Below are 27,683 nucleotides of genomic sequence, written 5' to 3'. Positions count from 1 at the left end.
CTTTTCCATCCTGAAATTGGATGCGGATTTGAAAGGAACTGTTCCGTTCGGTACATAAAGCCCGAGCCACGTAAGGTATTACAAACTGTATTCTTCGCGACAGAAGCTGTTCCTATTTTCGTGCTTGATCTTTGAAATAATAACGTGGCTTTGAAGTAATATGGGCAAAGGGATTTTTTTACCGTTTTATTCTCGTTTCAAAGTTCTAAAGCCGTTTAAGAGAGAAAATCGTGAAAAATCTCTTTCAGTACACCAATATCGATAGCAATGTCAAAACAGAGTTCTCTCGACGTGTTTTCGTGGAAACAATTTGCCGCAATTTACCTTATTTCCATCCACTCTTTTCCAAATACAAGGTATTACGATACGATCGTTTCTTCAAATTCGTTATAGTCAAGAAAACGATATTCGATATAACTAGCTAAAAATATATACACCGCGTCTCTCGCGTAACTGGGACAAGATGTATCTTTAAAAGACACGTAACATCGATTAACGTAGCTTGATGTAGTATACGATCGTAGTACAACCGGATAGAAGGTGATTCTGCGTGAAAAAAATAAAAAAAAAAATTTGCTACAATGTTTTTCCATCGGCGACTATAAATCTATAATCATGTATAGCCTATAACTTATCCGAGTTGCGCGAGACACTTTGCATCGTGTATCTTAATGAAGATTACCATCGATGGTTTTTCTCCGGACGAGAAAATTTGTTTAATGCCGCACCAATGAGTCCAATTGAATCAACATTGTCCAGCTAGTTTGTTTTCGAAAATTTGTAATCCCGGTTGCGTCAAGAACGCACGCGAAGCGTTGCGATTTGCGATCAACTCGACTCTGCTCGGTAGTCACGCGAGCTTCGGTGCGTTTCATCGATTCACGAAGATAACATTACGCCGGACTTCTGACACGCTTCTGCGTTCGCACTTCTTTCCACATCGATTTCCCTCAGTTCATTGCACCGTTTTCTCGTCGACGCTTAAATCTTTGTTCGACGATGTTTTCGCTTTTTATTTGCACGGCCGTTGACCACAAATTGCCTTTTGCATCGCCGATATTATCCCGAAACACCGCGAACAAATTTTCTTACACGTTTATTTTCCTTAACTATCGACCAATTACAGAATAGAAAGTAAGCACGAAGTGACGATATTAGGAGGATTAAACGAATTTTCCGTCAAATTCTACGGACCACGGGGAAGTAAGTACTCCATTAATTTCGTATAATTTTTATCTTAGAATGTAAGTTGCTTCGACCCTTTCGTTCTCGAACTGGTTGTTTAATTCGCTACAGATATTTCTCTGTAATTTTCTCACATGAAAAATATCAGACTCGTACGAATATTTTCACACCTACAAACGTACAAGGATTGTTCGCAAATGGAGTGAAACTTATTTGTAATTCTATGATTAGCTTGCGATGAAAGTAATATTTTAATTTATAATCTTAAATATATGGTCGTACGATTATCACGAGAACGAGAGGGTTAATGGTTTTAGTGTTAAGACAGGCAACGTATGAATATATTATCGCATATTGATATTCAACTCTTAACTACAACCTTTAATCGCAACTCTTAAGTGAAATAGAAATACGATAATTCTCTAAAGAAAAACAGAGAATTAAATGTATAAATTTTTACAAGTTACAATCGCAATGCTCGACGTAATTGAAAATTATTGCCAGTTTTTACATCCGAGGTATACGCTCCATAACTCTTCGGTAACAGTCGAGGATTGAAATAACACCAGTATCTTATTCGTCTAATCTTTATTGTCTAACGTGGCCGAAAACTGACGTAGAAAAGATTACCTCGCATTTTCTTCTCTGTAGTACAAGCTTCTAACCGATGACGAAGGAGATGGTAAAGATTAAGAAATAGGAAATGCAGTAGATTTTCCTACAGTAAAAATAGACTGACGACTGAATTTTTCTTTTTCACACGTTTCTAATACCAAAATAGGAAGCCTTTGATCTTTAGAAAAGATCGACCTTGGTGTAACCATATAAAACGAGATTTTTTTTAAATGAATAACACTTTGAGCGTAAGAAAAAAAATGAAAAAGTACCGGCACACTTCCTTCGATCACGTCGTTCAATTAACGTTCAATGAGACGCGTTCATACCTAAATATCATTTGCAAATAGTCAATCAATCTTTTATAATCGACATATATTACAATTAAGAAACTCGGAGGGAAAGTATAGTGTATCTTTAACTTATTTAATTAACGTTTCTAATTGATTCAATTTCGTTCGTTTTTCGCGTTAAATGAAAATTCATAACAAACGCCTAGATAAATACAGATGTCTGGGCATTTATCTCGTTGTTGACGAAAAATATCGTACTCGTAACGCTCCTTCACCGAGTAGTGTCCTGTTTCAAAGCGTCACACTGCCAGGAACCGTGTTCTCAGTTCTGGAACTATAATTCTTCGATGATTTAATTATTTTCAAATCTCCTGGCTAATTACGCAGGTGCGTTTAACATATATACATATATCCTACCTGTTGTCGAACGTTGTTGCGTTCGTTTATCGTTATTGCGTCGAACATAAATTACTTAATTTCCCTTCGTGCACCGTTATCGTCGTCCGTCGTTTCCTGGTAACCTTGCGCTGTGGCGAATAATTTATCCTCGAGGAGAAGCGTGGCTCGCGAATCCGTCGCGTTTACGTGTTCATTGTACGTTTCCAGCATTTGATATTCCAAGGTCGCCTGCTCTTCGTACACCGGATACACTTATGTAACAGTGTGTGCATTTACGCTTTCCTCGGCCTGCCAGCTGGTCGACATGCATGCAAAAAGCACTATCGATTGACCGACGTCCAGTGGCAAAAGTTCCTTGACATCGCTTTCGACGGGTTTGCCGATCCAAGCACTAGCCCTGATTCCTCGTATTACCCGCTCGCAATCGAGTTTCATTCAGGTGGCCTGTTTTGTTGCGACCGATTTGATTAAAAGGCCAGAGGCTGAAATTTACGGTAGATACAGGCCTTGAATCGCTTCTTCGTTCGCACGATAATAAGAAACGTTCGTTTTAGTTGTCAGATTCGTTGGAAATGTTGCTATGTTTACTAATCGTCGGATGTTTGTATCAGATGTTTGGCGATCGAAAGGCAGAATTTTAATACGACTTACATTAGTGGAGAAAAGAATTTAATGTAAATATATATATATGTATATACACGAAAATGTAATACGTTTTAAAAATGGCTGGCAAATGCAAAAAGTTTTGTATAAGAGTCGCAAAATAACGTTATAACGATCGGTATTTTTAAACTGTCGAAGAATAGATCGAGAATCAGTAGGTACATGTGATTCTTAAATCAAATAAAAAAGCAATTTAGGCGATATGGGATTAGTTGAGGGTGTTATCGAATTTGAAAGTTTCTATAAAACGCATTTTCGTATATTTCCCTCGTAGTCTTTGTATTATACGAAGCTTATTTTGCTTATTAGCTTTCATTTGCTATTATTGAGTCAAAGGAGATTCGGTATAGTCTGGATTAATTTATGCCTATCCTTCACTCTCAGCCATACCGTGTATATTCACTATCGTGAGTTATAATTGGCCTACGCGGTGCAAACACACTAAAACATTCTATCGATCGTTACGTTTTCGGATTTAGGTTGTTGTTTATCATCGTTGGAAAGGCCAGCGCGGTATGTTTTTCCTTTTCTCGATGGTTCATAAATTACTTACGCAATGCGAACACCGGTCAAGAAAAACAGGTACAAGCAGTGCATGCTACTTAACGAATCGGTGTGTCCGGGTCGATCGATCCATCGATGGTATCTAGGAATGTCGTGTCACAAAGCCACGTTTATAAAATTAATTTTATTGCTCGTCGAAAATTTCGCTTTTACTCTGATCGTTTGTTTGTTACAGGAATTGCTCTCATTTACGATTTGTATGTTTAATTGTATTATATTTAACTGTATTATATACAGAGTACAAGCGGAAAGGGGGCGATTCTACGCGAAAAAAGAAGTCGAAAATGTAGAATAAAAATTTTTCGTTCGAGGCTCTGTTTTCGAGAAAATCGACTTTGAATTTTCGCTCGGTAGCCGTGCACTTTATCGCGTCTCGTTATAACGGCTCTCACTGCAGATCGTTGTCTCGATGGAAAACTTAAAAAAAAATTTTTATTCTATATTTTCGACTTCTTTTTTCGCGTAGGATCACCCCCTTTCCGCTTGTACCACCAGTTACCAACCACCCTGTATATAACTGAATTGAACGAATAACTGTATACCTGGATATGTCTAATTTCTACCAATAATTGTTATATACAGTGTGTTCAATTTATCTGGGAACGTGTAAACGTCTGTGAAATTATGGGCGATACGGAAAATTGTTTGAAACGAATGTTGTACGATGTCAAGGAGGACACGTCGTATCTACGTATATTTCATTTTGCAACGAACCTTATAAATGTCATGTTTATACTTTCAAATGGAAAGTATATTTTCTTATTTTGTATTCTTGTAGCTTACATCGGAATATTTTCAAAACATTGCTTATTTATTTCTTGTATCTGTCGCATAAACAACTATCGAGATATAAATTCTTCAGAAAGTTGTAGTCTTCCGCATAGTTGTAGCCTTTTTAATGCTGAAACTATAATACCGAAAACGTAGAAGGAAAAACGACTGGTTGTTTTAGAGGCGGTATTTACAGGTAGTATTTAGAGATGGTATTTAATATAAACACACGTACATGAATAATCGGCTCTTTTTAGAGTCACCATGATGTACAAAGTCCGACCGAGCAACCTCCCCGCGGTGTACATTGGATAACGCCAATGCCGGCGGCATATCAAATTTGAAATTTAATATCCGTATAGTAGTTTGCGCGGATGATACGAATAGTACTTTGAAAACTGTTTCGCTGTCGGCTACGGGACCATGGAATAAAAATATATAAATTGCCACTTGAAAATATAAACGTGATCTTTATAGGGCTTGCCAAGGTCATTGCAAGATAAAATACATATCGTCACGGCGTGTCTCTGTTGACATTGTACGTAATTTCTTTCAGATATTTTTCCGTATCTCGCAAAATTTTCAAGATATTTACACGTTTCTAGATAAATGGCTGTACACGCTGTACATATATGCTTGGTTATCAGTCGTAGGATGTATAGCAATTGAAAATAGGAAAGCAAAATTTGTATCGATCATTATTTCACTATCGTCTAAATACATTCTTATTATTCATTTCTATTTATTATACGTAATACTCGGCTATCGGCTCAGGATGGATTTTCGGCTTTGCACTTGTAAATACGTTGTTTAAAACAATTAAAAGATCGTTGCTGCGAATGGTTCTATTAGCCCAAGGTCTCACAGCCTCGAAGAATTAATGTCGACGAACATTATCGAAGACTGACTTTAAGATAGACTGTTAAAGAACTATACAGATACAAAAAGTGGATAGAAAAATCAAACGGACATCGAAAACACATCGACTGTTTTGCACTTTGTAATGCGGGTCAAGAGATCATGTTTGATCAAGCTCATGAACAATTTATGTTTACCGATATAAAAGTACATTAATAGAATAATAGAAGAATATTTACGTACGTATAGATATGCGTATAATTTTAAAGTGACGTGGATTGCAGAGGATCGAGCGATCACGGAAAGAATTCAAAGCCGTCGGAAGTTATTTACAAACTTCAGCGACCACACTCGCGGCTACGAGCTTGCTTAACACAACACAATGTTGCTAATTGCTGACGGAGATAATTCTTCGTTGATAATTATTGCACTCAGATAAACTTGAACGACGTCGATAAGCCAGCTCGCCAATCGGCTCGAAACCATCACAGGCACAACCTTAATTAGGAACGTCACGGAAATCGACCTGATTAATTATTTGTTCCTTTCGCTCCGCGAACAACAGATCGCCGATTGTTTAAACGCTCCCTTTTTCCCCTGAATTGTTTTAAATTGATTTGTCGCGCGTATCTCCTCTAACTTTCTCGAAGTCGATTCGTTGCGATTGATAATCCCTAAACAATCCGTTTTACGTATTCTCCACGATAATTTAATCTATAACCTTGTCATTCCAACTTTTAACTTCTTTTCTGCCGAACCCAGAAACCTCCAGTCGTTTCTCCGCCGTACGAAATTGTTACTTAGAAAATAAATAATACTAAAAACAATAGCAGCGATCGGATCAGAAGGGACTTTCCAACCTTTCATGAGTCACTGGAATGATCCGTGGATTATAAATTCGGGGTTTAAACGAGCTTGATAACTCAGCTTTAAAATAGTAAATCACAACTTCTCTCGGTATTAGTTTCGCTATTTACCTCGGAACCGAAGTATCGTAAATCTTAGAGATTTCTTAATACACATTGTTTCGCAAGTTTCATAAAGGTTTACGCCATCGTTGGGGGGTTACACTTTCACGGATGAAGCATTATCAACTTTCGAAGATTCGCGTCGACGTTTTCCATCGAAAGTCCCCCGTGGTGTTTCGATGTTGCTTCGAAACGGGTTATCTGTGTGTCCTGCACGAGTGCACGATAGTTTGTGCAACTTTTCGCGATATTTCAAAACGTACAAAGGCATACAAGGTGATAAAGCTGGTTTCCGCGTCGTTTCACATAAATCGATGTAGTTTTGTAAACGTTCTGTGAAATAAATGGCAATCTAGAGAGAGCTGGAAATAGCAACGATGATAAGACCCGGTTCGATTCAGCTGTATCTCGTTGGCAGTTTTATTTCTATTCCGACAATGAGCAAAAATTGCGTAACACGTGTTACGAGTACGCGGACGGTCCTTATTGCACTGGTCTTCTTTTTTTCGCTATTGTCATGGGTTAAACGACGATGCCTCGTTTTCTGCCACGGAATACTTCGGAAAAAACGGCTGTAATAACAAGAGCGCAAAATCTTCGTGTCAAGGATATTCCAAGAGTTAATTAGCAAGTTGAAACATCGCACATTGCTAAAGATTTCGTCGTTTCGTTTCTGAAAACATTCTGCTATACAGTTAGATATCCAATATTTTCCAAGATATCTACGATTGAAATTTCACTGCGTTGAAGTTTCAAAAATATCGCTTGAAGGGATTACACAGTTGAGCTAAATCTCGTATTTTGCCCACAACGTGTACATACGTTACCAATTTGAAAAAAATTTGAGTCTTCCATTGAACTCAAACATCTCAGAAAAAAAAAGAAATGTTAACTCTCGATACCTGAAATATTCTGCTGATAAAATTCAATCGCTTTAAAGTATTTGGTAAAGTCTTTGGTAAAAATTCCATTAAAACATACAGGTAACTGCTTTCGATACCTTCGGCATTAATTTTGTATTAATAACAAAATTGGAGAGTAATAGGATACTTAATGTAGCTGCAATTAGGAAAGTGATTGTAGATTTCTGGCAAGAGGTTGTCCTCTGGTCGTGGAAACGTCTTGAAAAGCGAGCATCATAACGAGGCGCGGCTGTTTGCTTTGGAATTAATTGAACCTCTTCGTCTTGTTCGCCGGGCTGAACATTAGCATTTCACGTCGCCTCGGAAGAGTATACCGATTGAGTTGGATCTAGCCAAGAGAAGGTAACGGTATCGTTGGATGGAGGAAAAACGTTGCAACTTCCTCGAGGCTTGCTTGGACGAAGCGCCTGCATCTGGTGTTTTCCTCCTCATCTACACGCTAATTGCACGGTCGTGTTAGGTCGTCAACTAGAAGTTGTTGGAAAACAAACGATCGTAAAAGTAGTTGTAGGAGGACTGATAAGATTAACAGCGTTACATTACATGTGCAACACGTGGGCTATCTAGTTGGCTGTTCGCGAGCACTATAATTATAGAAAGTTTTCTTTCGTTTCCCCGTATGTTCTTCGTATCATTTTCAGACGACACTGCGTGTGCTCGATTTTCGATGGCACTGTGTTTTACGAGAAACTAAATTTTTCACGATTTCCTGTCCTAGGGGAGAGACCCTCAGTGGTGTTGTGTTCCTTAGAGGATCAACTTTCCACGGCGTTGTATCCCATGGAGGTAATTTTCGATGGTCCTATATTTTACAGAAGTAGGTAGAATTTTTAATAGCGTCGTATCTCATAAAAGTTACTTTCGATGATGCTAGGACAAGATTTTCAGTAACAATATGCTTTACGAAGAATTCTTTTCTTTATAAAGAACAAAGTTTTCGCTAGCATCGTACTTTACAAGGAGCGAAATTTTCAGTAATATTTATAGGAAAGTCGCGGCAAAGAAATACGATAGGTTACGCGTGCCATTCTTAAAATTCAATATACGAGATCGGTCAATATCACGTTACGAACACTGTCTTTTTATTCGACTTTGAGGTTAAATATTTTTGTCAGTCTCTCAAATATTTCGGAAATATCGATCGTCCTAATACTACGTAATCGCACAGATTTTTTTCTCTTCGCAAAACCTCACGAATCCATTACCTATTTTTAAAAGCTTCGTATTTTCCGATTCAACAGACTGACCTGCTTCTCAACTACGTCATATCAAAGAATTCTCTTCTAACCGTTTTTAGGTATTCTTCTTAATCAAGTTTCTTTTTTAACCAGTTAATCGATCAATTTATAACTACAAGGCAACAGATCGACTCGAGATGCTTACCTTAACCGAGCAACGTAAAAGTTAGAAAACCAAGAAAAATGTATTTATCGTGTTTTTCTAATATAATCTTCGTGTCGCGATAAAGTCAGAATTTTTCATAACGTCGTATGCTACAAGGAACAGTCTCCTGCAAGCTATCCCACAGAGAACAAAATTTCCTATGGCGTCTCGTCTCACCGTTTCTCGGTATGGCGTTGTGTCTCAGCGTGAGCCACTTTCGTCAGCACCACGCACGCGATTTCCATCAACGTAACGAGCTACTCAGAAGGATCTGTCCTTCGCAAATAAAACCAGTAACCGCAACAACATCGGGCCAAGCAGAACGCGAAAGAACGCGCCCCAGTGACGCAGCCAGGCCTTTGATAAAATCAATTTGGTCCCATTCCACTAGCCTGTGGTCATTTTTCTCCGACACGTTCCATCGTGTATACGTACGTACATAGATCGGGGCGTGCGCACCATCTACGTTTTACTGCACAAAGCATAGTCGTTTGGAAATGCCTGTAAACGAGCGATCGACGATACACATCGGAGATACCGTGTTCCGCACAGTGACCCACTTTAACAGCCCTCTAATACGCCCCAAGATTCTGTTCGACACTGATGCTAAAAACCACGCAGCTTTATGCCTCCTATACGTGACCGTACTACCGGATACTGCAGGAATGTACATTCAGGAAATGGATTCAGTGGACGTTAACGACTCTCGACACTTCTAAGTCCAGCTGTTTAATTTTGTTTAATTCTTTGGTGCATAGCGGAGCAGAAAGTGTTCCGCCTTGTTCTTATCTACTTCTACAGGATGTCTCGGCTGAAATTATCACCTTGATTTTTCTCATTATTATTATTTGCAGCGAGAAATGTTCGAACGAAAGTCGTATGGTTCAGCGGGCTGCATACTTTTAATGTTATTGGCTTTTTCGTGGGTGAACGCGTTAAGCAAGTATGAGGGTCGACTTTGATGTTTTAAACGAAATCGTATATTCTGTAATGAACTAATGGATGTAGGTATCCATCTCCTACATAGTAACATTTTTACAACGAAAACCATTAGGAGATTGATTTTTCTCATTATTATTATTTGCAGTGAGAAATGTTCGAACGAAAGTCGTATGGTTCAGCGGGCTGCATACTTTTAATGTTATTAGCTTTTTCGTGGGTGAACGCGTTAAGCAAGTATGAGGGTCGACTTTGATGTTTTAAACGAAATCGTATATTCTGTAATGAACTAATCGATGTAGATGTCCATCTCCTACGCAGTAACATTTTTACAACGAAAAGCCATCAGGAGATTAGAAGATTAAGTCGAATTTGCTAAATTTGGTCTATGACTGAGAATATCGCTTCGCGTTTTTCCTTGTCTTTCATACAGTGGTATGGAAAAGTTTCCGAAGCTTCTTTTTGTGCTATTTTTAAGTTACGAGAAATAAAGAAATAAAAAGCATGTAGATATGTAGAGGGTGTTTTCATGTACGATTCTGTTAATTATCGAGTATTAAATATATCTCGTCATAAAAGTTATCGTATTCATCAAGAGTTTTCAAGAAAAATATCAAATAGAGCCCAAATAATTCTTTGCCAACTACGTGGAAAAGTTTCCGGAAATGACTTGATATTGGTTCTATTTGACTTTTGATGCAGGCTCATTCTTCGCTATACAGCGGAATTATAAAGCGAATATGGTTGTCGTTGTGAAAATACAAAGTATACTCAACACGACGAAAGGCGTAGAAAATACGAATATCAATATTTGTTCTTTAATCATTTTTCGTCGAAAAAAAAGGCGAAACGTTACAATCTATCGCAGATATGTTATCGTTGGAGAAGTCTACGATCTATCATGTACATACAATGCGTATTTCTTTATCTATCGTAACACCGAAAGAGCTTCCGGAAGCTTTTTCACGCTACTGTACATTCAATTTGACAAATTGAATTTAAATCATCTCCTAAACATCTCGACCAGTTGTGTCGATCAGTGCATTAAAAGATATACGATTTAATAAATTAATAATTACAAATAACGAAAAGATCAAAGTTGATCTTCGTAAGTCCTTGACCCGTACATCCAGAAAGAAGCTAATGGCATCGGAATATGCATCCCTCGAAACCATTCGCTTTCATTCGGACATTTCTCGCTGCGAATAATAATAATGAAAGGTAAAAATAATAATAATAAAAAAAGAAGATCAAGGTAACTTCAGCCGAGACACCTTGCGTATGCACAGTGGAATGTTTCATGTCCCACCTTGAAATATTAACTCTTCGCGGTCGGTATATTTTTCTGATGGCACTACCGCATAATCGAAGCGATATATTTACCATCGTCATAGAGAAGTCGATAGAAGACAAATTTCTTAATGCTGCCACCGTGGTGATATCCGACTTTGAAGAGAAATTTTCAATGCTTTTCACTTTTCCGTTCTGCCTACGATATTATTAGGAAGAACAATTTCATTGTGGTAAGAAGGTTCAAAGTTATAGCGAAGACATCACTGTTACGTCATTGTTTCTGATAACCAGGTCTTGGTTTGTCTACTTGCCCCGTGGTTCGTCAAATACCCGTATAATTCATAGTTAGAGGGCCAAGAGGAACAAACAACTTGTCTAATGGAGTGTACGAAAATAGATGGGGCAGTAACAACACTGTTTACGTATCTCCTTTTCCCTTGAGTGTATCTTCTATGATTTTCTATTCGAGAAATTCAACGTTCCTATGTTTAGAATCATTTTTCTATACTATCTATATTTCTATTACGAAAAGAACTTCGATACGAAACAATTCGATTGACAAATCACAAATTCGCTTCTTATCTGTCATTGTTTCTCTGTTCTTCGTCTATTATTTCAAGTAATAGCAATGGAAAGTAAGCTTTTTCTCGAACAACGCGGTATCGGTTCCATTCAATCGCAAGATTAATTTTGACGCAGACCCTGAAATTACATCGCCCCACTCGTTGCTTGCCAGAGAGGGACAAGCGTTCTTCGCTTGTCTTTCCGTTTCCATTAATAGTTCACAGCCGCGTTGTTGCACGCGTTCTCGAGCTCGATCGACGGACAGATTCTTGACGTTGTCCGTTGCCAAATGTACCGTAATTGCATTTTAATTGCTTGCCATTTCTCAGCCAGGAGAACTGCGTCGACCAATTTTGTTCGACTATTTTTCTACCAACGATTGGGAATTCGAAGTTGTAAATTACGATGCCAATAGTTTGAACGACTCGAAGCTCGACAGTGTCGTTTGACGTTGTTTCCGCCTGTGGAATACCAGACTCGACTGCTTGACGCCAAAAGTACATTCATAAAAAGAAAAGTCGACGAGGTTCTCCCAGCCAAGAAACTGCCGACATAATTTATATGTAAATACGGTCGTCACGTTCGTTTACATCGAAATCGAAATCGAAATTGTTCCCCCTTTTGCAATCTGTTTTCAACAGATTGGTTACGTTGAAAGTATCTTTGAGTAATTTTGATAAAATACTCTTTTACGTCTTATTTTCGATGACGCGCTTACGTTTGAACGAGGTAGGAATACGACAAATTTAGCTTATGAGTACAATTGTACCGAATTAAATCTCTTAATTTTCCAGGTAAAATGAGATTATAATTGAAATCTGTTTCATATAAATTCGCAATCTCTTTCGAATGATTTGATCGTGCTGGCAATATCTTGAATAATTTCCATCTTTTATTTAATCTAACGAAGTAACCTTACGAAGATTCAGGTTTCATCGGTTTTAATTTAAGTTTCTTAAGTTTGAATTAAAACAGAATTATAACACGAAATTGAAATTATTCTCGTTCGCAGATCGTTTTTAACGGACTAGTTGTTGAGAAACATCTTTCCGTAATTTTGATAATATACGTTTGTATATTTTACTCGATTTAGGATGAAACACAAATACGAAGATCGAAGCTTTTTAACTTTCCGGTTATAGAAGTAAAATAATTCTATCGATCAAGTTCTTTCGAAGAGCGTCGTCCGGTTGTTTCCATTTTTGCTAGATCGCGATGAAAGCATTCTGTCTTCTTGGCAAAACAAATTTATTAATCGAGATTTATAAGACTGAGTCGATGTATTTTTGCCAGTGACCTGCTACTTACGATACAAGGGTTTGGATTTCGCTCGAACAGAATTCTGCAGTCTTACAATTCGACTCCATAAATTCTAAAATGGAGTTCGCTGTAGGTTCTCGGTCGGGACAGGTTTTCTCTTCTTGGCAATCGACGCAAAACAAATGTGGTCACGGATTTCGTAGTTGGAATGACGTGTACACATTTATCAGCGAAAAAGCCAATATTCTTTTTATTTGAAAAAGAAAAGGAAGGCAGCTCGCTCCCTTAAACTTTTGAGATAAAATCAATATTTATCTCGAACTTGCGAAACTACATCTTCGATTTGGCTGAACTTCGAATGAGATGCGAGAAAATAAGTTGAACGTTTACTGCTTTTCGATTCGTCAAATTCGAAACTAATTTATTTGCTGTCAGATACAAATCGTTCTTCTATTTGTTCGAATTTACAATTAATCTGTCGATTCATCGGAATTAAGCCAGTTACGTAACAACAATACTTCACCTAAGGTTATTATTTTATTACATTTTAATCTAATAAACACGAACCAATGAAACAACGCGGAAACGCAAAATTATCCAGACAGTTTATCTTGCCTTATATTGTTTTATCGAAGCGTTGACAATTTTCTAGAATCATAAACACAGATTTATTAACAATAGACATAAAATATACAGAAAGAAAAATGTCTATGCCTGTAAAAAAAAAATGTAGCGCGTTTTATCGCGCTGCTACAAATTTTTTTTTTTATTTAGTTGTTTACATTCACAATTTGTCCGATTTGGACATTTGGTAGAATTTTTTGGCTGTTTGATCGTTGCTACGAATGTTTCAATTTTTCCAAACTTCGTAAAAGCGTAGAATCTAATCGATAGACGAAATAATGACAAAAAATATATCAATCCAGTCGTCATCGAACATCTTTTTCCAATTACAACGTCGAAAAAAGCAGAACTTGGTAACGTAAATTAACGAGGAGAAATTGCAAATATAACGTCGACTCTTCGTAAGTTAATCGACGAAATTCACGATCAAGGTCTCGCGTACGATTTTAATCGGTCATCATCCAACGAAACACGCATAATGCGTGTTTTCCGATGCGTTGCGCATCTGTCGTAAATATAAAAGGTCGGTCACCTCTCCTTATCGGCGTCGTTGCACGAATATTAATTGATCGACCAGTCGGAATGATCGTCTCTCGTTGGTGTACCCTAGGGAAAACGTTCTTGCGAAACGTTCGAGCTATTAAAATCAATGGGGCTTCCTCTATCTCGTAAGTACAACGACCGCGAAATTCTTTCTTTCGCCTGTTATTTCGTTATTCTTGATGTTCTTATTCTCTCGTGACGTAGCTTTTAATTTCCGTTGCTATTGCGTTATAATCACGTTATTTTCGATCTTTTGCCGTGTTCTCGATGGCTCACTTTACGTTTCACGTTTCTTCGGCTCGCGTTTCTTCGCCACTTCCTTTCTTTGTTGGCTTTCCTAACGACTCCTGCTTTCGAATTGCGTTCAATTTCTTAGTAATTAATCTTATTAATTAGGATTACACCTGTCGCTTTCTAACGTACACTTAAAGATTTTAACAGATACAAATTGTAGAAATTCGAACGATATACTGAAAATAGATATAGGTATATACACGTAATCATTTTTTCGTCCGAATATCAATTTTGTCAGAAGCATGTGTATGCTTCTTCTTATTATTACAAAGAACGAAAGGTATCGGGCAAGGTGGAATTCGTTCGTAGTCGTTGGTCGGCTGTTAGTTCTATTATCGTTGGCTGATACGTCGTTCGAGATCATTAACGATAGCACGAGCTCATTATGTAACAGACGGCTATCGGATAAAAGTTTAATTACCGATAGGAGGATGGTAATTTATTTCTAACTAGCGTTACAGACAGAGTTTAGATTAGTTGATTAATATAGCATTGATATTTGTGTTATTTTCTGCTCTGCGTCGTTTCATGCTCAATTTAGTCTTATATTGAATTTTACCTTAAGGGATTAAAAGTATTCTTGATTAAACGAGAGCAAAATTGGAATATAGAAGTTCAAGAGCCGTAGCAGGATTACGAGAAACGCTGTAAAATGAGTAAAGAATAAAGAATAAAATTTACGCTTGCTTTATTTGAATATTTTCTGGGTCGAAATAATCAAGAATTTACATGTACATACATAATATACATGTATTACGTGGAACTATATGACTATAACGTCTATTTCGCTGTGAAACTTTTATCGTGACGAGTTTCATCGACCTGCAGTGATCAGAAAAATCGCGTTACTTGTAAAGTAACCTAATAAAATTAATCGAAATATGGCTTCAATTGCAGGTAAGATATTCGATTAGATAGCAACAATGAATCGCAATTACCTTCGGTTTTCACGTGGAAAATGTACAGCTGCAGCGTTCACTTTTCATGCATCTCTCGCTTAAACGTATAATTTAAAGACTAAAATTAAAAGGATAGCGTAGAACCGAGCATCTACTTCCGGAATGACGGATATTAAGAGTGTTTTGTACGAAACAAGACTTTAACATCTTCTATGAATAAGAATTGAGCAGTCTATTTATCGTCTGCTCGAGTTGCCCCGTCGAAAGCTAGAAAATTTATGCTGCTTTTCCTCAAAGCAGCCCACGGACGTACGACTCGCGATTTGCGACGAATATTCGCAAAATGGACGCATGAGAAACAATCGTAAAATTCGTACGCGGGAATCACGGTCGTAAATGTTTTCTTAGGACGCAATGGAGCTTTTCATCAAGCTGTTACGATTTTATTAGCTTTTGTTGCGAAAGACACTTACTGGCTATGATTTTCTATTTTTTTTTTTTTTTTTTTTTTTACTTAACGACTGAAGAAGTTGCAACAGCAAGCAAGCAGCTACATTTTGTACACATTGACGTTGATGATTATTACGTTTGTTGACTTTATATAATTTTTTGTTTTATGAGAACGCAGGGAAGGATATACATACGGTTCGATTAAAACAACGTGCATGATATCGTTAGGAAAGTTTCTTGGAAAATGAAAAAAGTGTCTTCCATCGTTGCATCCAATTTTGATGCTCAAACTCAAACTCGAATTTAAATGAACACACTGAAACTGTATTTATCGGAAACGAAAAAGCGGCGTACGTTCTAAATTCAACGGATGCGTTTACTACCGATATACGTAACTACAAATTTGTAGTACGTTTGGAAGAAAACATAGTTTTCTATTCGAATTGCTGGAAACTCGAACTGTCTCCTTACAATTGCAATATATTTAGTTATGTTTTTCTTTCAAAAATGAAAGTCAAACAAAAATAGAAATATCGTTTCTTATCTTTATATTTACTTCTTCATTGATATTGACAATCTTGATTAAAGTACGTGCTATCAATATGATCAAAGTTATTACACTTTGTCGCTCTTTCTGATCGATCAACGTGATGGCAGTTGTGTTTTAAACATATATTTTTCTTAGCTAATTCTCGTGACCGATGAAATTTCTTTTCGCTAGTTCTCGAAGTGTTATTATTCACATCGAAACGTAGGAACGTAGAGATATAACGTAACCGCCGTAATGTTATCACAGTGGCCGAGGAATATCGTGATTATACATGTTATTATACATTGTGCTCATGTGCGTGTCACTCGATTTACCAGAGGTTTATATCGTGTAGACAAGTCTCGCAATAGCATACCGTGGATTTGATGAGGATTTTACATATTATTCGTGGTACGGTCGTATTTAGGAAGGTTTCGCGTTAAACTCGCGAGAATCGATGGGAAATCGTGTGCATACATAATCGAGCGTAATATTTTTATAGATCTTTTCACTCTCTTTAACGTGGTGCTGTTTGAAAGTTACATAGAAAGTATTCCCAGATTTTGAAAATTTGATTTCTATTTATTACTTTACTATCGCGTTTCATCGATATACGTGCCATTGATTCATTTATGAAACGATTTATTTATAATAATCGTTAGTTGCTAATTTTATTATTGAGAAAGTAATTGCATTGTTAGACGGTGGATTGTTATGCAAATTTATATTTGCATGAATACCGAAGAAGCGAAACCCGAGTAAGGGTTTGTTTCACTTTAGATGTTATAACGAGAACTTTACGTTAGAAATTTTATACCTTTTTAAATATCATGTTTACTCCGCACAGTCTCGTACATTTCCTTGCAAAAACATAATAATCCACCGTCTGTTTATTATATTCTGCTACTTTTGCAACGTTACCCAATAAGCTTTGAAACGGGTGAACACTTTTTGAAAACTAGTTTACAGCAATTAAAACATGCACTCAAATTATGCTAGCGATAAAATGAAAGTATCAAAATAAATTCAAAACGTTTAAATAACATGTTAAAATAAAAAGCTGCAATTCATTCTAATTTCTCTTCTCATAAGCGAACAAAATTCTTGTTGTATATACGGAAGACAGATGTCGAATTATATTGTTTGTGGATAAACGAATGGCGAGAATCTGCGTTGTTTCTCGAAGGTAACTTCACGAAGAAAACTAGTTGATTGACCCATAGTTAAGCCATAAACTTCGCGATACACCTTTTAATTAGCAATTCGAACTTGCAAACTCAAACTGGGAACGAAGGATCGCGTTCAACGATGGGTAAAATTGTTGAAGCTAGAAATCAAATTTATGGAGCTCTTTTTAACCAGGAAACTTTATTGCTCATTAAAATGCACGAAATTGTACGCTAAAACCTTAACGGCATCTCGGAGCAAACGTGTTCTGCCACCCTCGGATAATCATCAAACTCGGATGTTTCAAATTACCGACAATCCCCTAAAAAAACAAAAGTGAAACAGTCGAGAGAAGAAGAAAAGCAAAGAGATAAGAAAAAATGTCGATGGAAATCGAGCTATTAATCCTAATCTTAACTCGTCTGCGTTCCTCAAACTTTTTACGTTTCAATCTCATCTTAATTTCACCGGAGAAAAGAAGTTTAATGTTTTGGGGAAATCATCGATATATATAATTGAGACAAGAAATCGTGCAGATCACGCGGTAATGATTCTGTTACATGTTCCTCAAATTTAAGAAATTTTTCGAACGTTAGAAAAATATGATTCGATCGAAAACGATTCAGAGAACGATTAAAAGATGATTAATTTAATAAAACAAGTCTCTAGAACCGTCGATAAATCCTTCGGAAATGAGAGAAAGATAAACAGGAGAAAAAAGGAGCAAACGATCGAACAATAGCGTTGATCAAGTAATTAATTACATGTATATTTACAACATCAAATAATTAAGATTACCAACAAGTGCAAAATAGCGAAGAGATAAGCATAGAAAACCGACGAAAACGATATTGAACCGACGAAAATAAAGTGAGAGGGAAATTATTTAAAAATCAAAATTAATAGCGAACGATCGAAATCGCATTAATTCTAGATTTGACGTGATTGATATTAATGAGAAATTGCAGATTGCGTGCCCCGGGAAACGTTTTCCACCTTCTCCGCCTGTTGTTTTTCGTTTCTATCCCGCGCAAGCCATTCTGTTCAGCGATGTTTCCACGATCCGAGCTTTCGATTCTTTTCCCAGGCCGCGGCAAGAACACTAGCAATTGCTTTCGAGGCTTTATCGAGATATTGCCTCGCGGAGAGCCGCCAGTGAGATATCGTGGCCTGGGGTAATTGCATTTTACCTTTTCTCGAAACGCGCTTTCACGACACTTTGCATCTGCACAAGAACGAGCACAGGGATCGATCGTGCTGTATGACGTGTGTGTACGTGCAAGAACGAGCTCTTTCATATGGTACAGAGACTCTTTTTTTCTTTTTTTAATCCACTTCAACTGTTAGTTAATTGTCACGTTGCACAATGCGGCATTTGAACGAGGGTTCGGCACAAAAATCAAAATTCACTGGCTACGTTCGCAGGCCCGCATGTTCGTAGCTCACGTTCGTAGTTTACGTTCGTAGTTTACGTTCGTAGTTCACGTTCGTAGTTCACATTCGTCGTTCACGTTCGCGGATCAGGTGTAGGCTACATTTGTACGTTTGCAGGCGACGTTTGCCACGTTCACATTGTCTGGACAATTTGTCCACATTGTCACGTTCCACGGTACGACATTTGAATGAGAATTCGGAACAAAGGTAAAAAAATGCATTTAATGTGCAGCTTTCCTGAAACCTGATAACAGGAGATCGAATCTTTGTATTTTCCTTACTGTCTGGTTCACTTGAAGTATCGTGAACGCTTATTTCTTTGTCTAACTATCATACACGCGGTGACGTTTAAGTAAATAGCGCCGATGCCGGAAACAATCTTTCCATTTTTTCGTAAGCGCCATGCGAAAATTATTTATCTTCCCTTCCGTTCCGTCCAATATTGTGCTGACGTTCAAAACAGACCAAAGAACAGAACTTTTGCGTAGCTTAAAACATTTTTCTTGGATTATAAGCGTGGCCAGAAATCCACTCTTCGACCAAGTCGAGATTACGAATGGATTTCGCTAAAAAAATGAAGAAAATTCGGTGTAACAGTTTGTAGGAAGAAAATGATATGACAATGTAATGCAAAACCTACTTGGAGTAGAATAATCAAAATTACAGGATGGCTTGGACCGTTTCTTTCTCAAATAGATCTTCGAGGAAGGAAAGAATTTTTTAAATTGGACAAATTAAATTTTTGTGGTAATTATTGTTTACATTTACGTTATTTATAGACTGATGATATCATCGAGTAACAAGATTAAGATGGAACGATGATTATTTCGATTTTTGTCCACTGTATGCCGCACTGTGCGTTGCTTCGATTTCCTTATGGAATCAAAGGAAGCGACGAACGATTAATTTTGGCATTTAAACGACGTGTTGGAAATCCAACTGCATTGGAAATTCGGTTTATAATATTTTCTCTTGTATAGGTTTATTTTAAAGTGGTCGCAGCAACGATAGAATCATTAGCGTCAATTTGGTTTGTGATATTGTCTGCATTGATTTATAGTATTGTTTGTAGAATTCGAAATAACAGACGATTAATTTGTATACGACAGAAAGGGATGAAAATTCAACAGCATTGAAAATATAATCTATATGTATATTCACAAAATCGAGTTAATAGAATCGTGATTGTCGATGTAACAGAGGATTTATTTATGTACAAAAAAATGGATTGGAAATTATTATAAATTGTATCGAAGGTTCGGTGTATAATATTTCCTGACTTCACCTAGAGTATTATTCGTAGATTTGGAAGTAATAGATGGTTAATATGTGAACGAAAGGAGAGAAACGAATAGCGTTTTAAAAATTCAATATTATTTTGAGAATTATTGGTAGAATTGGAAATAATTCACGATGAAGATGTAACAGAGGAACACCATAATATACATAATTACAAGTGTAATTGTAATATCGCTGGTTTTAATCAAGTGAATATAGATTTTGCGATAAATCTTTGAAGAAACACTGGTACACCAAGGTCAGTTCTATTAAATGTTCAACAACGTCAAAGACACACCTTATTAAGTCATCGCAAAATTGAGTCAGCTTTATAAATTCTACTACCGTAATACAGTTAAACAACGATTCAAATTTTTGTCCAAACGAAACCACACCTGGGTAATCGTGAAAATCGTGACAAGAAAGATAGGACGAAAATAGTTGAGAAAATTCCCACCCTTTAATGGTCGACCCACTAGTAACTCCCTTATCAGCTTAAAAACGCATAGACTATTTAATTTTCACTTTCCTTTTTTTTTTTTTTTTCTCGATGCGTCTAAATTGCTGCGCTTCCAGCTGACCCAGTTTCCACGCAGAAGCTGTTTGCGTCACACTGCAAATTATGTTGTGCATAAGGGTCCCTCTCCACCACCCCTATGTAATCTCGTAGAACTGATCGCGAGCATGTGCTAGGTTCGAGTGATTATAAGGCCATCGAAGGATTAAATACTCGTTTAACGAGATTTCGTTTCATCGTTCGATGTTCGACGAACGCGAATTCGTCGTCCACGCGACATGTTGTACTTGCTCTCATAAGTTGGATATCCATTGGTCACGTAAAATGTTTGCTAACGTTTGCGAACATGTATTTGCTTTTCGGTTGGGACGCGAAGCATAGATGGACGATAAATAGAGCCGCGAACGATTATTGCGCACATTTGCGAATTTTCAGAGTAATTTCGATATTTCAAAGAAAATTTGCCGTTTATTTGTATTTGTGCGTGCTTGCAGGTCGATACTTAATATACTATTTTATGCTTGCGAATACGTATTTATGGGGAAAGTATGTTTATTCAACTATAGCTGTGGCAAAGGTTTGCAAACGTTTCCGGGTGTTTGTGAATGTAAATTTGTCTCGGCTGAGGCACGTAGCATTCATGGACGACAAATAACCGAGAATGATTAGGAGCGTCTGTAATCGTGCAGAGTAATATTGGTGTATCAAAGAAAATTCGCTATTCCGTTGCATTCAATAGAGGTAAATGTCTGAATGGTTCCGTTATTAATGATCTTTTACTTTAAACTTTCCGCCTCTTTCTCCACTTCATCATTTTTATCATTCTTCAAATTTGTCCGCTGAGAATTTCCTTCGCGTTTCACTGTCCTAGGAAATTAACGCTAAATACCAGGCTTTCGTTTTCTCAATTAATAGCAACATTCAAGCGTCTAAGCGAAATTATTGAGATTTATCGACAGAAACATGATTACATACAGGGTGGTTGGTAACTGCTGGTACAAGCGGAAAGGGGGTGTTTCTACGCGAAAAAAGAAGTCGAAAATATAGAATAAAAAATTTTTTTTTTAATTTTTTTTTAAATTTACAGTGAGATCCGTTATAACGAGACGCGATAAAGTGCACGCGTGCCGAGCGAAAATTCAAAGTCGATTTTCTCGAAAACAAAGCCTCGAACGAAAAATTTTTATTCTACATTTTCGACTTCTTTTTTCGCGTAGAATCACCCCCTTTCCGCTTGTACCACCGGTTACCAATCATCCTGTATATTCTTATCTATTTTCATAATGTTGCTTTAATTCGAAGCAGCTATGTTTATATCATATATTGTATACGTTATAAATCGGTGGTTGCAGTGTCGATGTAACGATCGCATCAAACAGCTGCAAACCTACGAATGTTCACAGTTGATCTTACATCACAACAAAGAAATAAATATACAGGAAGCGTATATAATAAAGAGCAATCATAGATAAAACAAAAATGAGTAGAGAATACAGCAGCCCACTGTACTATTCGAGGATTAAGAATGCACGGTTTGATGGATACTCGGTTTAACGAAGAAGGCGTTGAATACTCGTCAGCGTATGATATGGGTCTGCATGGAAATTCGAGGCAGAGTCGTGTTCAATTATGCATCGAGATGAAAAGTTTGCATCGAGCTTATGGTATAGAGCATGCACGATGTTCGACGAACTTTCCACGATATTCTCAGTGTACGTCGCCGGCGTGCACTTATCCGACGTTTCGAAAATTTAAAGTAAGACGTTTCTCTTCGCAATCCTCTTAAACGTCTCGTCGAAGATTTCATTTCCTGCTCGTAAATCTTCGTCGCTGTTAAACGGTGCGCACGTGCGAAACTAGCATCCGATAGAACTACGTTAATGGATGTATTTCTATTTTACAAGGGAATTCCAAACGTCGCGTCAATTAACCTGACTCCATCTACCCTTTCGAATTCATTATTGCTTCCTTTCTGCGTTTAATTCTTTCTTTCGTGATTTCTTTTCTGGCTACGTATACTGACGAGCAAGACGAAGCACATAATCTGTATCTGATAATCTTTTATAAATTGAAGCTAAAGATAAGATTTAAGTATCATTTGTTGTGCCTGATTACAATATTTAATTTCTCCAGGGAGACTGATACATAATATATATTTAATTTTTCTTAAGATAAGCGCATAAGTACAGTCTCCCTATAGGAGATATAGCGAAGGTCATTGTGAATGAAATTACCCTTTTTTTTAACCTAGATAAACACGACCCTGAAGAGACTCATCTATTAATTACCAACTTCTTTTCCTCGGGTTTTTTTCCTCCGACCCTCCCCCCAATTACCACATAATTGTAATATAGATAAATGCGAATTAATTTTCAATGATTTTGATCAACGCACGTTTCTAAAATATTAAGCGCATATATCCTTCGATCAGGTTATACTATAAAATACAAATTTCCTCCCACGATCCTCAAACATAGATCATAGAACAGCTAATGAGTCGAACGCACAAGCTTCACCAAAATTTGCTTCTGCCAAACCAAAACAACTCAAATAACTAAAGCTAACTGAAACCGCCTCAAACATTTAAACCACGCGCATGAGAAACTACCGGGAGAAACGCCTTCTGTAAACAAATCCGCAAAGGCAAGAAAGAAGAAGAGGCGAAAGAAGGAAAGAACGTGGATCGAATCCTGTGGAAACCGCATTGGCCGCACTCTTCAAACATACTCGGTCGTTTGCATTAATTCGACGGAAAGTAATGGCGCGCCGTTGGTCACATGGTCGGCGAGTTTTGTTTGTGCAGGTCCGTTTCAGCCTCGGGCCACGCTCGAATCGCAGAAATGGAAAATTAATGCGTGGCACGGCCCTCGCGAATGGCGCACGGCAACGCGAGTAAAAACTGGGTCACTAGGTCGAGCTTGGAAGAGAGAAGCCTCGTATCGAACCTGCATCCGCGGGCTCCAGTCCCTTCGTCTTTCGAAATGCGTCCGAGAGGGTGAAAAACCTTGAGCGGGCCAAGGATGAAAGAGTACAGGCCGCAGGCGCGTGCCACTCACAAGGAAGGTTAGGCAGCTCGGAAATTCGAAAAACGATGGAACTTTGCGTACAAGTAAAGTATTTCATCCGCGATACAGCCCCATTTTTCCTTCGTGTTCATAACTCGGTGGAGAATTTTTTTTTTTTCGTGAAATATCTCAAGAATCGCGAAGGATATCTGAAAAAGGTTCATCGTTTAATTGCGTTATTGAACTGTTTAAAAATTTGTTTGGAAAATTTACGGTTTACGAGTTATCGCTACATACCTTAAACACTTTTTTACTATACACGCTGAAATACCTTTGCGATACCCTCTTTTCGTATCTGTAAATGATTTGATGTACTCGATCGAGTTCATTTACATAGAAATTATTAAAATTACGTTTAATTGTAATAGTTTTTATGTTTATAAAATGAATAATTGAACATTCGCATTGTATATTTTTACATATCACAGTTGCGTAAGTAGGAAACGCTAAAAACAGTGAAAATTTGTAATTGCTACGATAATGATGTTCCTCGTAGAAATGTTTGAAGCAAAGACTGACGCCCTATAAATACTACATTTTGGTATCGCCTTTTCGCTTCTAAAATATGGTGATGACTAAAACGAGACTGCATAGGGGCAAGGGAGGTACTGTTCTCTGTAGTTTACTGTCACGTCACGTTACCAAATATTATTTTATTCGTATAAGCGTCGCGACCTATTGTCAACTTAGGTGGCGATCAGTCAGGTTGCAACTGTTCGGTTGAGATGGCGAACCTTGAACGATATTAACGCTCAAGGTGAAGGTAGATTTTAAAGATTTCTAGTAAGCTTGGGTTTAGTATGTTTATTTGAACGGTTTGGTATAAACGGAAGAGTATGAAACGTAAGTAGCAGAGTTTGAACGTAGGCGAGTGTGCGATGAGTCTCCTTTCTCTTGAAGCGTCTGGTGTGTTTATGTTCTAACTGTCCGTGCAGGGGGGTGTGTTTTCATCAACGTTTCCTGTGAAGTGAGTTTGTTTCTGTCCAATCCTGTGACTATCGAATCGTCGCGGGTATCCTGCGTGTGGTGAGTCTTGTGCGTATCAGGTCGAGGATGCGTAACGTCCCGTTGGCGACATCGTCCTTCGTTCATTGTCGAATTCTCGTCGAGTCAAGAATCATGACACGTGGTTTACTGGCTTAATGTGGGAAATTCCAACTTCCCAAAAAATGGCAGATGCGTTGTCCGTATCGTAAACCAAGGACAACCTAAAAAATCCTGAACGAATCAGGTCCACGTTCCTAACGTTTAGTTTTGTTCGCAGCCCTGCGCTGTATCGATTGCCGCTACAAACTGTCACCATTGACTGCCACTACAAACTGTCACCATTGACTGCCACTACAAACTGTCACCATTGACTGCCACTACCGACTGCTACTAATGCCACTATAGTCAAGAGTAATTTGACAGTAATCAATATGTAACTTAATGACTACCAGGATAAAAGTTCCTGAGTCAGAAGATGTCGTTTTTCGGTAATTTAACTGCTACTTGACGCTGTACGTTGGCTTCTGTATTGATGTAAATTGTGAACAAGGTAGAAATTCGTTTTTAATAATAACGGACGCGCGACAAAAGTGAAAATGACTGGCCAGCAATCGCTAATGCGATTTCATTTTATTGTATTAAGCCGTTGCGCGTAAAATGTCTTTTCAAGTAAAACTTTTGAACGCGTGTTAGTTCTCTGCAACGACGTGTATTTAATCAACCTTTGGCGTCAAATGACATTCCAAACACGTCACTGTATAGTTTGACATGGGAAAAGTACGACGTGACATATGCACGCTACCAATCTCCTTCGTACATTCCGAGCGATGAAAAAGGAAACAACGCGTGTTATTTTGAAATTAAAATATTTTTCTGAAAGGCATAGATTGTTAATCCTTTGTACATTTTGAAGTGGGAAACGCATGGCAGGCCAGAAGCCTCGTTTCACGTCGAGAATTCAGAGTAACAATTTATTTATTAAAAATATTTTCATTTCTTGATGGCGTGTGACGTCTTTTTTCATCTCTCGGTGTATGGAGATTCGTGGGAAATTCAATGAAATCTTTATGGAAAATATCTTTTAATTTAATCGCACGTCAAAGGACTGATACAATTTTCATTTAATCTTCTCTAACGATATCTCTCTCGTTGCTTTGTATCCATGAAAATTATTAATTTTCAGATTGCGAAATTCTTTTAAATTGATAAATTGATAAATCGAATACGCGTTACAGAAAGCAATCGTCCGTGAATATAGGATTATAGGAATAGAAGGAATATACCAAAATTCCTTACCTAATCCATGTTTTATTCTTTGAAACGATAAAGTAGCTATTTTCTTTCATCTTGGCATTTGTTCGTCGCTTTACTCGTGCGTAATCCGTTTATTCGCTTTCTGTACTTTTCCTATTTACACCAAGCGACGAATAATTGTAGAATAGTTTTACTTTCATCCGAAACACTACCTCTTTCATTGTTTACATCGAGCTGTTTTCAGTAGCATCTTCTAAAACACTGTCATTGATATTCACCGATATTCCCCTTTGACTTATCCTCCGAGGATTATCAGTCTAAGAAGAATTACCAGTCTTCTATTTTACGAGTTAACATCGAACTTTTTCTTTTGACATTATAAGCTTTTTTTAAACGCACACGGCGAAATCTTTAATTTTAGAGTACTTTCTCTATGATAACATTTTTCAAGATCAAAGCGATATAGAAAATTATACGAATATCTCAAACAATAAAATTTAATGAAATTATAACAAATATCAAAGCAGATTTCCTCTTCTTCAACAGTTTGTAATCTTGAATATCGAACAGAATGTTGTTTTACGTTTGGAAAGATGATTATTTATAATTTTAAAGTGAGAAACATTCGGAAGGAATTACGGTTGATCGAAACTTCCCGATAATTTTTAGGAAATGAATAATAGTTACACGTACTATGTTAAAAATACAATATTTCGCGTTATACAATAACGTTACAGAAAAATAAAAATATTTTCATTTCTTATTCAAGCAGTATGATTTACAACGGTATTATAGAAACACAAGTTTGCTTTCAATAGATGTAGTTTTATACTTTGGTCTAGCACGACGCATTTTATTTCAATTATGTACGTGTATCGCGTTTAAAGCGTTAACCATCGATAACTAGGGTGAATTATACGTTATATATCTGGTGAAGTAGGATAAGCACGATTAAACCACGGACTGAAATACACGAATATTTAACCAACATTTGATTGTATAATTACGTTCCCATGATAAATAAACTAGTTAGGAGATTGTATTTTAAACCGTTGAGAAGACCGCTCATTTAATTCATTTAATTAATTAATGATCAATTAAAAATACAATGTTGCGTATGTACAACGTCAAGCGTAAAAGCGTAAACGATTTTTCTATTTATATTTTCATCAAACATAGGAAATACTTAGCGATGCAAAGGCACAATTAAATCGTAAATATTCCAAGAAATGACACTAGACTAATTTCTCTAATTTATGATTCTTCGTTAAATTTCAGAAATCTACTCCATAGAAAGTTCCCTTCGTTAAGAAGGAAATGAAACGAGATATAATTATATATCTCTTCCCTTCTTGGTTGTTTTTATTCCTCTCGTTTTTAATCGCGATAAAATTCGACCTGCTGTTGGTGTAACCAGTTAGGTCAAACTAACAGAGGATCGTGGTGAACACGGCACGGTCGGCGCACGTTTAATAAAGATAATTCACGAGGCTCGATAAAGTGCGCTTCGAACAGAAAAAACACTTTTTCGTGGCAATTTGTTCGGCGAGACTTATTCCACTTTGCACGTCGTAGCGCGGTGATATCGATTTTTCTCGCGCGAATCCAGCTAAAACTGTCGCGAAATTAACTCGTGGAAAACTTAGCAAGCGTTATCAAACAGAAAGTCGGTAGAACGAAATTGAATTTACCGGAATCTGTTCGAGAGGGACGCGAATCACACGATTGAAAAACTGAGTTTAGAACGGGACCAAATTTGAACGAATTTCAATATTCAGACGTTATATACATTATGGTGGTATATAAAGTAGTTAAATATATTACACCGTGTCCAGTTGTTGCTCGGTCATTTTCTCGAGACGAGTCTCTGAAAAGCCAAACTGAACTTGCACTCGCTGTATGTCGTTTGCTCGTTCGATGTAAACGCACCTTTACGACGTTGTTCGACAAGTTTCGATAATTGC

At 37.3% G+C, this 27,683-nt stretch overlaps 1 protein-coding gene across 2 annotated transcripts in view; it reads left to right on the top strand.

Annotated features, from left to right (window-relative positions):
• The window catches only part of LOC117206746 (ubiquitin-conjugating enzyme E2 H), a 47,300-nt gene that overhangs the window by 9,967 nt on the left and 9,650 nt on the right, over window positions 1–27,683 (top strand). For both annotated transcript variants that reach the window (XR_004487433.1, XM_033446342.1), the window contains exon 2: window positions 1,127–1,203. Coding sequence is in view for 1 of the 2 variants with exons in the window: in XM_033446342.1 (XP_033302233.1) it covers window positions 1,127–1,203 (77 nt within the window). In the remaining variant the exon portion in view is untranslated. The remainder of the gene's footprint in view (window positions 1–1,126; window positions 1,204–27,683) is intronic.

Source organism: Bombus bifarius, unplaced genomic scaffold, assembly GCF_011952205.1.
Source record: "Bombus bifarius isolate JDL3187 unplaced genomic scaffold, Bbif_JDL3187 scf7180000008008, whole genome shotgun sequence".
NCBI lineage: Eukaryota > Metazoa > Arthropoda > Insecta > Hymenoptera > Apidae > Bombus > Bombus bifarius.
Note: the sequence above shows the minus strand (reverse complement) of the source record. Positions and strands in the feature narration are given on the sequence as shown.